Consider the following 13,554-nt stretch of genomic DNA (forward strand, 5'->3'; position numbering starts at 1 on the left):
AATAGATGCAAGGAAGTCCAGGCCAATTCTTTCTGCAAGAAAGGTAGCAGAAGTGATCCACAAAACTACTGTCTGATATGTTTGTCATCCATGTTGTTGCTCTGAAAGGGTTGGAACACATGTCATACAGACACTTAAAATGGTATGCATGATAAAAATCTGTGGAAATACTATTATCTCAACATAGATAGGTTTTACACCATGTCCTTCCATGGACCTTACTTCTCATCTCAGTCCCAGGACACTCTCGTGGTGTTTGTACCATTATTTAATTGATACTCTCTATACAGTATGCAAAATAAATTCAGCAGACAGTTAAAAATGACATTTTACTATAAATGGTATTGTCAGTAAATGGAGAACTTAAAACTGAATACTGACAGTTCTGTACTGTCATTAATACACAGACTAATGTGCATAAACATATAAAGAGGACTGATTCACAGTACAGAGGGCTAATAGGCTACACAGTAATATGCTTCAACATTTGTTTAATTAATAATTAATAATACAAACGTATCATATATTGACATCAGTATACCAAAATGAAAAACATCTGAAAACTACACAATTACATAAATGAAAATCAGTATAACAGATTTTAGTATTTATGCACATTAAACTTTAAGATCAAAAAAATATAAACAGATGGGAAGACTGTTCATATGCTCAGAATATGTGCTCCTAGAAAATGCACATAGTCACTTCCACAACTGATACTCACAATGATACTAATTATGTTTCAAAGAACATGAGCTCTGTACATCATACAAATCACTTTTAATTGTGATGGTATCGTGAATGTTCCAATGAAATTCTAAAGCTATTCATAAAGCATACAGCACCAAATTTGTTTAGAGGTCTTGGAAAAATTCTTTTATGAAATGAAAAATCATTGAAATTCACAGAATCTCTGTCTTCTAAAATTGAAGATACTATAGTTACCTATCTTATGCATGCCTTTAAAAACTGGCAAAAAGAGACGGAAAATAATATGTTGACACTTCGCACAACTTTTAGCATTTTAATATCAGCACCATACATACGAGTGAATTCAGAACAGGAAGTGCTATTCCTGTAACTGATGTGAGGAACTACAAGAAAATAAGATCATGAATATTCACTTGGTTTAGTTGTGTGAATTACATAAACAATTCACTGAAATTAGAAGAAAAAATCTAGATATATTGACATATAGTACACAATTTGTCTGGATGCCTTTGTCCCCCACCGTCTTCTCTCCTGACCATCCATCTGCCACCTCCATTCCTCATAATCTTTCCTCCATCCTTCCATTTCAGAGACAGAATATTAGTTTCTACAGCTCTTGATTGAAGGAGCAATAAATAGCAAAATGTGGGATTTAGAAACACACTGTGTGTTTGTGTTATTTCAATGAATTGCTGCACAATGCAGTGTGTTCAAGCTACCCACTAGCATCAAATGATGATGATGTACAATAATTTCTAAAATCATAAAAATGTGATATAATGAACAAAATGTGATATAGTGACAGTGTATAAAACTACGCAAATTTTTTTGTATTCAAACATATTTAAACATTTATAAAACAAAACTTCATGGAACCTTAGGTTCATAAGACACTACTAATAACTACAGCAGTATTGTAAGGAATAACAATTTCTCAATGAGACAACACAGTTTAAAAATTGCAGGTATCAGCTACACCTGATATTATCAAATATTCAAATTCATTGTTGCAAATGACAACACTTTTTTTAAATGTACATCTCAAAACTAGTTAACAAATTATATCCAACAAAGCAATAAAGTCTATGATATACATACGTGAGAGATCTTGTGACTTTATCCACAATCACCTCAAAAATACTATGAAAATATTGGAGTAACAAAAAATTTATGCTAATTAAACAAAACGCCAAGAAATACATTTGTAATAATCCATATGTATACATTATTACCAGTTTCAGTGCAATTAAAATTTGTATATCAGTATGCAATATATGAAGAAAATTTATAGCTGTCAAAAATTTAGCTATGTTAGAGAATTAAAGAGGAATAATTACTGTACACAAGTCAGTTTGAATAGCACAGCAGTTTCATTTCATGACATGGCACAATTTTGCTACTGTATATTACCATTGAATGCTTTTTAGAATGTTTGGTAGTTTGGTACACAATATTTCTGAAAGTAGAAAAAATTATTAACAAAAAGGTAGTTTAAGCAGTTTAAACAGCTGTAATAATACAGTAGCAGCACCAATATTAGTAACAGCTACATTTAACTACAGTGAGACAGGAGAGACAATGCTATTTAGTTAAGTAATTCCATTAGTTAACATATTAAATTGAAAGTAAGAGAAACATTACATGGCTACACAAATATGTTTTCAACAAAAGCCACTGAAAAGTTATAAACATAGACATTAAATACTTTACAAAGGTTTCAATTTATTAATGACACTTAATATTAATTTAACATTTTTTGGGCAATTACATCAAGTTGTATGAAAATTTATTCCTTATACAATATTTGCAGTCTGTGCAGAGAGCTTCAATGAGAGAATTTGCACCTTCTATTTCATCAGTCACATTTTCACTGTAAAAGAAAAAGCAAATGTTAGCAAATGTGTGTAATGTATTCAGCTTATAATTACTTCTAGTAAATATAAAGGACCAAAATTAATCACACAGAATGCAGAATCAGAGCAACTTAATAAAAATTTGTGCAAATACATACAGGATACAAAAAGACAAAGTGCATACAAAACTTTAATATTAATTAAGCAAGAAAGATGTGCAATGATATGAAAAAAAAGCAGAGCTCAGTGGCTATTCCTTTTGCATTAGGCCTACCTCATTTCTTGGTTTGCAAATTTCTATTAGTGCTGCAGTAAACAATGTTCCTGGTAAAATAAGCTTTCATTTTTACACCACACTGACAAGTATTCATATGTATGCATAAAAAAGTATGTTGTGCTAAATAAATAGTGAGGAACTGAATAGTATCACTGAAAATGCAGTGGCTTTCTTTGAGGCAGTGGCTTTTCTGAGTGCATAGTAAGAGTATGTCTGCAGTATTTTTTAAATATAAAAAAGCAACAGCAAACATCTTTGATTAATATTTCATAGACAAATTAACATTAGCAACATTGGGTAGTAAAACACACAAAAGCATTTTATGTTATATAGAATGATGGAAACAGACTTGGGAATGGGATGGAAGAAACTTGCTGTGAGAAACAGATGAAGGGAAACAGGACAGGTAAAAACAGGAACTGCATTAAGGGCAGTAGATAATAATTTTTCTTATATAAAATTCCAATAAACCATTTGCTTTAATTTCATTTGATTTGATCTTTACTTCATCCTGAAGATTACATTCTGTACAAAGAATGCTGCTGTAATAAAGGACAGATCAAACAATAAAAACATGGTATTTCTTTAGTCACATTCCATGTGCATTTGGGTGAACGTTATGTATCAACATACTTATTGATACAGAGAATACAATCTTATAAAATATCTTCATTTACATGACATTTTTTTACAAATAAAGGTTATATAAAGTTAAATGGACTTTCTAACAATAACTGAGGTGTATGGTGCAAGACGAATGTTATAGGTTCTTGTTGGAACACAAGAAGGATTTTAAACCCCTGTATCATGTTAACAGGAAGCTTGTTATAAACTTTTATCCAAAAAGTATAACCATCTACTGTACTTGTTATAAGTGTTTATCCAAAATTTATAACCATCTACTGTACTTGTCTGAAAGTGCAGTGCTTTTGTGTAAATTTGGCTACTCTCTTGTATCATAGTTGTGAAGGACACAGTTTTCTTGTGAAAAGTTTCCTTTATTGCCTAACAATCAGTATATTGATCTGTAAGTCTAAAAATATACCAAAAGTCTTGAAAAACAATTATTATTATTATTATTATTATTATTATTAATTCTGTGGTGCAATTTCACTGCTCATTGTATAGTTCACAATTTTTTTTCAGTTCCTGTAGCAATTGTCCTGAATATCATACCACTGATGGATATAACATGTGAACAATATTAGTTCCCTAACAGTATACCAGTATTGAAAATGGGCTGACTGTTAGTTTTTGAGCAGTTGACCATTAATAGCTATTTTAAGAGATTTCAGATTATTATTTACTGTCTGAAACTACCTTCAGATTTCTTTTTGTTAGACTTAAAGTTAAACTAATTATATGGATTATTTGTATGCTTGTTTATTCATTCATTTTCATTAATTAATTAATTAATTCTGTTTTGTAGATCTCATCAAAACAGCTTCTGAGATATGGGGTGGTTCGAGGTATGCATTAACAAAAGACAGTCAAATAAAGAAACTTAAACTTCACACTGTGTTAACAATAAACTATCACTAAAATTGACTTCTATTATTATCAGCGAATCTGCAAGATGTACGGTTATCTACTTTACACAATATTCTTACTGGTCACTTCTACAGAATTAATACTTTATTTACTGTAGTGCATAACCCCAGATGATAATTACATAAGGCAATGAGGTGAAAATGTGTAAAGACACCCTTGTCTTTCGAGTAACACAATGAGAGATATTTCCAGAAGTATAACTTGCTGAAGTGAGTTTCTTGATTAGTTGACTTCCTTAAATCACTGGAAGAACATATTTTCAAGATAATAACAGCAGTCACAGTACCAAACCTTGTAAGATCCCACATGTTATATTCCCATATTTTGAGGTTAGTTTTGAGGTAACATGCTGCAGTGCATGCATGCTCACTGCCCATCTGCTTCATTAGATGACATGGATCGGCTGTGAGCAAAGTGAACCAAAGCAGTGGTATCTCTCTCCACCATGCATTGCCTTGAGGTAGCTCTGGGGTTATTCCAGAGAGAAGCAAGCAATGGAAAGAGTTCCATGACCACCACTTCCACAACAATGTCGAAGAACTGACATGTCTGCCCGAGCAAGTTGGTGATGTAGTGAGTGTCTTTTGTGCTGTGTGGATATAAAGACAGGACTTGCCATGAGGTGCAGTGATGGTATCCTGGACATGTACAGTTGCAGAGAAGGTGATGTTGGCAAGTCTGTATTGCATGCTTTAGCTAAACAATTTTTGCAGACATCCTGAGTGCTAGTGGCAGAGCGTAAGAATTTTGTTCACACAGACCAATTTTAGATTAACATTTGTCACACCTTCCCTGGCCCTCACAAGATCAGTAGGCTACTTCTGCATCACAGGATTTTCAGTAATAATTGTATCACAGTGGATAGTGTACCCCGCATGTTGAATGGTTGCAGTAGCCTACCACGTGCGTACCCACAACTTTTCTTTTCTTGTATTTGCTAGGTATGGAACAGCTGTGTACACTTTTAAATGTTTATGATTTATTATTGCCATTTGCTAAAACCTTCATTCCTGTGAGGCTACCGTGTGCTATGGGAACTATTTCCATTGTGTCCATTTTTATCGCTATGTAATTTTACTGTGTTAATGTCCCATGTTAATTTTTATGTAATTGTGTCCTGTTCCAAGAGAGGAACTGAATATCAAGGGTACTTTCCATGTCCTGTTTGCTTTATTTTTTCACTAATGCCCCTATGTACTAGTGTACCATAGGACCATGTGTGCAAGGTTAGGGAGAAAGGAATTTCTCACAGTTTCATTCCTGTCACTCAGCATGACAATTTCACTCTTGCACCTTACAACTGGAACAATAATAAATGAAACATTCTGTAGTTGGCCCCTTGATCAACTCAGTTCTTTCATCAGCAAACAGTACCTTTTATTTATTGGCAGTGACATTTCATTAGTGTCAACCAAGAAAAATCACTAGTAAAAGTACCTGACAGACACTGTACTTATCAGTTTCCAATTCAGCACGTATTTTAAAAGTATATCTGTTAAGATTGTTTCATGTTTTATTAGGAAGGTTCTAATCAAGCAACTGGTATGTATTTGATGCCTTAGTGTCGAAAGTTATAAAACAATGTGTTATGATCCTTACAGGCAAAAGTCTTCGCAAAGTTACAAATATCCACAATGAATATCTTCTGCAGTTTAGTTCATGTAACATTTCATTAGTGAGGTTTAATATAGCTCTCCCTCACTGAGGACAACTATTTATCACATTCATGCTACAAAGGGGTTAGTAATATTTTTGTTTAATGTAGTCACACATCTTGTCATACAGTTATCTCCCATATACCTTAGAAACAACAAGCAGCAGAAATATATACAATAATATGTCAAATACCTATCTACTTTTGTTGTTAAATTTGATTAAGCATGTTTCACTCTGTCAGTAAATATCTAGTTTCTATTGACTCAAGGTCATACAAAGTGAAAGGGAATGGAGGGAATTTGTCACCCCCTCCTCCTCCTCTAGGGGGGAAAAAATCTTCAGAATTCAAACTTTATATCCTGCCCCTCCAAACAGACAGTGTCATTATTATTAAGTGTACTCAGAGTTGTCATAAAATCTCAAAACTATTTTCACATTCAGTGTGAAAATTAACCCGAGATGCAGCCCCCCCCCCCTTGACTTGCTGAGTACTGACACAGACAGCAGAACTTTTGACTGACTGTGTAACATCTGATCTGAAAACTTCTAATTTTGTTAGGAGTTGCACCATCATGGAATACTGCATTTAGTGTGTGTTGTGTATGATGACATAGCCATGAAACTGCAGTGGGACATTTGTTAACACGGTTTCCTATTTTATCAAGAATCAAGAATTTTATTCACCATAGATTATTTTGCCATGGTAGTGGCTCCATCATACAAGATATAGTAGTACATACATAATAATAAAATAAACTAATATCAGTACATTATGGTATACATTTTAAGCATGGCAGTGTACCAAATTACACTGGGACAGTTTCCAAAAGTTAATGCAATAAGCTATACTATAATATAATACAATATAGTATACCTTGTACATAGTGTATTGTGTGTTGTATGCACTATGTAATTCCACATGACTTAACCACAACACACAATAATATGTTTAGCTACAGAAAACTTTTGAATGCTAATATCCTCCTCAGGCATCTCAAAGAAGTTACAGTGAGGAAACATTCCATTTAATTCCAAAGTAATAAGGGTCATATTCATATGAGGTGTCCATTCTAGAGTATCTTGTAGACAACTCTTTATACAGTTTGGCATACCAATAACTTCCTGAAGATAATTGTGTAAAAGGTGAGCAAGTTGCCCTATTTTTCACTGAGAAAGTGTATTATAAAACTGACTCATTCCACATCACAGTGAGATGGTGTAGTTATGATCCAGGGAACATGCAAATGACTAAACAGAACCAAACTCAGTTGGATTTATACGAGCAGCAGGTAGTGAAAGCATATTCAGGGTGTTTACAGAAAAATGTCCCATATTCTTACTGAAGATAATAATGGACAAAACTAGAAAAAAGTCCTGTAAACATGTGTTCTGAAATAAATTCAAGTTGAGATATGTGTCATTTTACTTTACTGCTCATAGCATCATGTAGTTTATGAAGACATTAACAAATGCTGTTTATCACCAATTTCTGCACAACAAATTACACGTTCTGTTGGAGAATGTTGCCCTTGAAGAATGGCAATAGGTATGGTTTATGCTTAAAGGAACACCATCCCATTTTCTGTCAGATACTAAAGCACCTAACATAAAAATTTACTAACCAGTGGATGGATTGGAGATATAGTAGCATGGCCTCCCCATTCAGCTGACCTAAATCGGTTATATTTCTGACTACAGGAATATTAGATGTCTTTGATGTATTTCACACTCATTGAAAAGTTGTACACATTGTAGCAGCACATGAACTGTCCATGCGACCATATCTGATGGCAGCCAGATGTGTTCACATGAAATACTGATTCCCTGAGGAGAAGGGTTGACCAAAGTGTAAGAATGAGTGGTAAGCACATTGAGCACCTCCTGTAATTTCAACTGACAAATGCTTATTATAGGACTGAATTGCCCATATCTCATTTTGGGACATTTGTTTAGCAGACTTTTTAATAGATTAGATCAATAATGAATCAAACTGAGGAGAATAATTTATGTCACAACTTGACTATAAAAAGGAACTGGTTGATAGGACACATCCTGAGCCATCACAGATTCATCAGTTTGGTATGGGAGAGCAGTATGATGGCTAAAATTGTGTAGAGAACCATGGCTTGATCACAGAAAGCAGATTCAGGTGGATGTGGGTTGCAGTAGTTATGCAGAGATAAAGAGACTTTCACAGGAGAACTACCTTGGAGAGCTGTATAAAACCAATCTTTGGACTGAAAACCACCACAACAACAACAACATATCCCAAAATAACAACTAAAACCACTATGATAACCTCTACGTATAAATGCATAGCACTAGAGAAAGCTATATACAGAAACTGAAATTGTTGTCAAAGACCATGTGTCCATAGGTGCATGATCTTGTGATTACAATCATATTTCATGCATGATATGTAAATAAAGCTTCTTTTAAATAGTGCAAAATTCAGGATGGAATAATGACAATATTATGAAAGTGTTAGTTAAAGACATCCCTGTACAAGAATATTTACAACCAGTATAGCATGTTCCACTAAATACAGGTGGCAGTCATTCAGTTTTAACTATTACCTTGAAAAGATAGTTATATAATTAATTTTTTGTTTATTTGCAGATACATGACTGCAGTTCTACTAACACTAAAATCGCCACACTACTAGAGGAGCCAAAAAAAGGTGGAGTCCTCTGATGAAGTGGAGTACTGTGCAGTAATTCAGTTTTGGCAGCAGCAGAAATGCTGCAGTTGTGTCAGGCCAATCCAGATGATTTTTTTACCTGTCTGGATTGATCTGACACAACTGACACATTTCCTCTGCTGCTAAAACTGAATTACCACATTACACTCAACTTTACCAATAGTCTGAATGATTTTGTTTTCGCTGCTCCAGTGGGGTGCTTTTGTACTGTGGATCAGGGATTTCAACAAGTATCATGAAACGCCGACATGTTCTCACCAACAAACAAAACATTAATTACATAACTTTATATTTTTTTTTGGTGTTATAAACTTTACGGGTAGCCCTCATAGTACTTAGGCTAAGCTAGGGATGTAATGTAATGAAAGATGATTTCTGTGCATTTATTTTATTTATTGAATTATCTCACTAATGTATGCTACAAAAAAATTTAATTTGTGTTTTGAGTATAACTTGTTACAAAGGAATGAGAATAGATGAAGAAGATTACTTAGCTGAGTCTGATTCTGATCAGCTGTGCAAGAGTTGGATAAAGATTGCTGTTACGAATATGAATTTACTAAGAAATTAATTTGAAAAGTAATGCATAAACATTCCACACACTCTGTGATACCTCTAAGTTGTGTGTGTGTGTGTGTGTGTGTGTGTGTGTGTGTGTGTGTATCAGAAGAAGACTAGTGCACAACTAATCTATTCAAAGTTCAAGTTTATTGTGTTCCCATCGCACGGTGCACAGCAGTTTTTTGTGCCTTGTGAATTTTTCCTATATAATATAGTAACAGAATGTGTTAGACTAATAACTGTTTTACCATTAAGGCAGGAGGAACACATACTGTTACCATTAACAGCTGGCATATAAAACACACAAATTTATTTTCATACTTTGTGTACAAACAGATATATTTGCATAGAGGTATTACATGTTGAGAGGGCAAAACAGAAGTTTTCCAACAACAGGTATATACTATCACAATTCAGCTGTGAATTCAACCAATGAATAGCTACAGGCAGTAACATCAGAGGTAACTGAAACTTACCACAAATCTATTAACTTTTGGCCTGCTTCGTTCCCTAGGTTGTTCAGTCTCATGTTTCAGGGATTCAAATTTTGCTCTCAATACTTTAGCTGATTCAATACTTGGTTGGTCTGTATCTTCATTTTTTAGATCAGCCAAATATGAGTTGCTGTTGGAACTGTTCAGTTTGTTCTCTTTTTCCTCCCAGCGCTCAAACTTTGCACGTAATGTCTTGGCCCTTGCAGCATTTCTTGCCTGAAAAAAGAGGTATATTGCTTTGAATGACTAAAAAATAGAGATATATTGTCCTCAATTCCTCATAAACAAACATATGTCCTTTCCTCCAGATTGAACAGAATACTGTATTATATCAACTGTTATAGTTAGAAATTGTACAAGAAATAAGTACTGTAACATGGTGACATGCAATTTCTTGTTTCTGCTATAAATTATGCAATGATAAATCATTTTTAATTATTTTAATAAATAGTTATATTTTAACTTCTATACAGAATTAGGACACTTAAATGTTTTAATAGTTTGAATCTACAGGAGCATAAAGAAGGTAACAACTGAATTTTTCTTAGCTAAATTCCAGTGCCAGCTCAAAAACATCTACATAGAGAAAGGATAAAAGATTGTAACAGAAGCTAACTTCAATGTCAAGCTATGATACAATAAAAATTCTTGATTTATCAAAAATAAACATTACTTCAAATTAAATATCTCCTGAGAAATTAGAGTAAATACCCATTCAGCAAACAATATGGCAAATAATTTAACAAATCACATGATTGATGATCATCACAAGCTATGCTGAAGTTAAGGAATCAAAGATAACTCAGCATTATCCAATGAACTGCCAAAACAGGCAAGGAAGTTCAAGTCAGAAAAGCCACAGGGAAATCAGTTTTTATTCAGTAAAATGTGATCATACTTAGTAATCAGTTGAATGACAGTGGATGGCTTTTTGACTGCTGTATTTTGTATAGCTGAAACTACACAGGAATTTAAAATACAACAAAAATAAGGATTTAATTAAGTAAGTTCTTTTTTTATTTAGCAAATATGGGGGGGGGGGGGGGGCAAATTAACAAACAAAAAGTTAATTTTAGGGTATAAAATATGACAATGGCAGTGTTGTTTGTCATCAAATTAAAATTTGCTACACAATTTCCATTCATGAAACTTTGATGATAAAAAACTATTGTAAATCCAAAAATATCACAATGCATCAATAAATTGTCCACAGATATAATCATAGAAAATGTTGATGTAGCAAGTTAACAGAGCGAAGAAAATGGTGATGTTTAACTTGATCAATGACTTAGCAGTCTCACAGAATTAAAACGAAAATTTTAACAAAAGATATTAAATAAGCTATGTTATATACAACAAATCTTAGGGTAGGTTGGCATGCCCACCAATGTACTTACAGCACTTTAAAACTTAGTAGTAAACTAACTCAAATAATCATCCAAACTGAAAGAGTGTAGAAGTGAAAAATCTATCCAAGTAACTGTAAGCCAGGAGAAAAATTTTATTGGAAAATATGTTGTTCTAAATATACATTTTGGATTCCAACTGGGGAAAGCAAGAAACAGATTTGTCAAAAAGGACAGCACACCATCTAACTGAAGATTAAGAGTAGTAGAAATACACCATAAGAAATGAAGAAAATGCTTCTCTTGTGCCAGCTGGAGTTGTATGGGAATGAAGATCTTCAAAAATTAAGCACAATGGCATAACACACTCAAAATTTAGTTACGTCCAGTAAGGACATGCCGCAGGAGATGTATTAGTACTAAATGGAAAAATTTGTGGACAATGAAAGGTGTAACTTAACATTAGCTTTATTTAATAGCTGTCTGTAAGAAGAAGAAGAACTGCAAGAGGATTGTAAAACAGAAACAGAAGTTTAGAGGACAAAATATAAAAGATATACTGAGCATAAGTATCTGCAACTTTTCTAAGATAAAGTTTGATTACTACGAATAAGCGCTTTACACTGAAACCTGGCCAATGAACTACTGAAAATTGTTTTAATTATGTAGATACAAAACATAAAAGAAATAAAATGCTATATTTTATTAATACACTGTATATTTTTACGTTCACCAAAAACCTGCTCACAAAATTTGTTTACAAAAGAGTACATTTTTAAATATAGCTGTTACTCAGCAACCATGAATTATACAGCCAACCAGTTGTGCATAACTGGTGCACACATTAGGTCGGTTTTGACACTTACTAGGGGTGTCTTCATCAGAATGAAATTTTGATAAATCCTATAAAATATACATAAAAAATAGGTATGACAAGAAACACATTAACCAAAATGACAATTTCATGATGTACGAAGGGTACTTACGTAAAATTACATTGCTAAAAAGCAGTGGTCAGAATTTAGAGCAGCTATGCTCAAGTCTACAGCAAAATAAAATGTTCTAGCCTTTGTCACATGTGCCCTGCTGGGAAAAACATCAGGCTGATCTGCCCAGTGGATTACATTGCTGCCACAAAAACAATACAAGTTGCACAGCCTATCAGTAGCAGACAGTGAAATGTGCCCATACTGAAAAACATGACAGTTAATTTTAAAAACAAAATATAATGAAAGAGAGCTTAATGTCTTCTTGAAAATACGCAGTAGTGAAGCAGGTTAAGTACAACAGAGACATTTGTTAGGCCTTACAGAAATTACTATTACGTAAAGGACAGAATGATACAGAAAAAAATTTACAAACAGATGTAAAAAAAAAAAGAGAAAAGAAGAAGAAGAAGAAATAGGTAACTTTCGCAGCACGTATCTACGAGATTCAAAGAAAACAATGGTTTGGAACCAGAATCAGGGAAAAATATAGCAAAAAATAGAGAAATAAAAATTTCACAAGCAATGGATTGAAATCTTGGAAAAAATTTTGTTTTGTAGTTGTAACTGTTTCTTGTGGATGAGACCATCATTCTTAAAAATATGCTGGAAGATCTCCAGCTCTTTGAGTACATCAAGCCTATAACCTTTCTTTCTTCTCAATGTAAAATGGAAATTTCTTAAAAGCATTTCAGTTTGTGTCCAGAAATTAGCAGATGATCAGCAAAAGTGGAATTGTGTACATTAGTGCCTCTTTTTCCCAACACATGGTCCTTGTACCTGACACTAAAAGATCTTTCAGTTGGTAGTATATAATAAACAGTGATTTTATACACTCCTGAAATGTGTATCAGAGCAATTGTGGCCTTGAGACTGAGAATGAGATTTTTTGCAATTTCTTGTTTGTGGAAAAGACAACTCTGAATCCATATGTTTTAATCATAAGATGGCAATTTTATATGAAATATGGCCTGAAAATCAAATCCACAAATCATTTTTATACTTGTTACTGTCAGGAACAACAATGCTGCCTACAGTGGTCACTTTAGCATCAGTTTTAACTTTGAAGATCTTTTCAAGTAATGTGGGATCATAGCCATTATTAACTGCAATAGCTTTTATTATGTTCATCTTTTCATTAAGCTTGTCAGGTGACAAAGGTACAGAGACTGCACGATGAATGGAAGAATGCTTTCTTATGGGAATGAGGATGCGCTGAACTAGCAGGCACTGTTTGATCTGTGTTAGTGGCTTTTGAAAAAATACCAAAAGAAAATCTATCGTTGTCAACAGCTATAATGAGGTCCAACTAATTAAGCTGATGGGCATTCTAATTCACAAGGGAAGCTGATTCTTTCATGAAAACTATTAAAAATTTCAAATAAATGCTGTATTCCTTCCCAGGAACCATTGTTTAT

General features: G+C 33.5%; 1 protein-coding gene across 6 annotated transcripts in view; it reads right to left on the reverse strand.

The window, feature by feature from the left end:
• Positions 1–474: 474 nt before the first annotated feature.
• The window catches only part of LOC124722996 (LIM domain and actin-binding protein 1), a 234,311-nt gene continuing 221,231 nt past the window's right edge, over positions 475–13,554 (reverse strand). For all 6 annotated transcript variants that reach the window (XM_047248167.1, XM_047248168.1, XM_047248170.1 and 3 more), the window contains 2 exons: positions 9,787–10,020; positions 475–2,581 (listed from right to left, as the gene is read on the reverse strand). In XM_047248167.1, coding sequence (XP_047104123.1) covers positions 2,579–2,581; positions 9,787–10,020 — 237 coding nt within the window. In that variant the 3' untranslated portion in view covers positions 475–2,578. The remainder of the gene's footprint in view (positions 2,582–9,786; positions 10,021–13,554) is intronic.

Source organism: Schistocerca piceifrons, chromosome X, assembly GCF_021461385.2.
Source record: "Schistocerca piceifrons isolate TAMUIC-IGC-003096 chromosome X, iqSchPice1.1, whole genome shotgun sequence".
NCBI lineage: Eukaryota > Metazoa > Arthropoda > Insecta > Orthoptera > Acrididae > Schistocerca > Schistocerca piceifrons.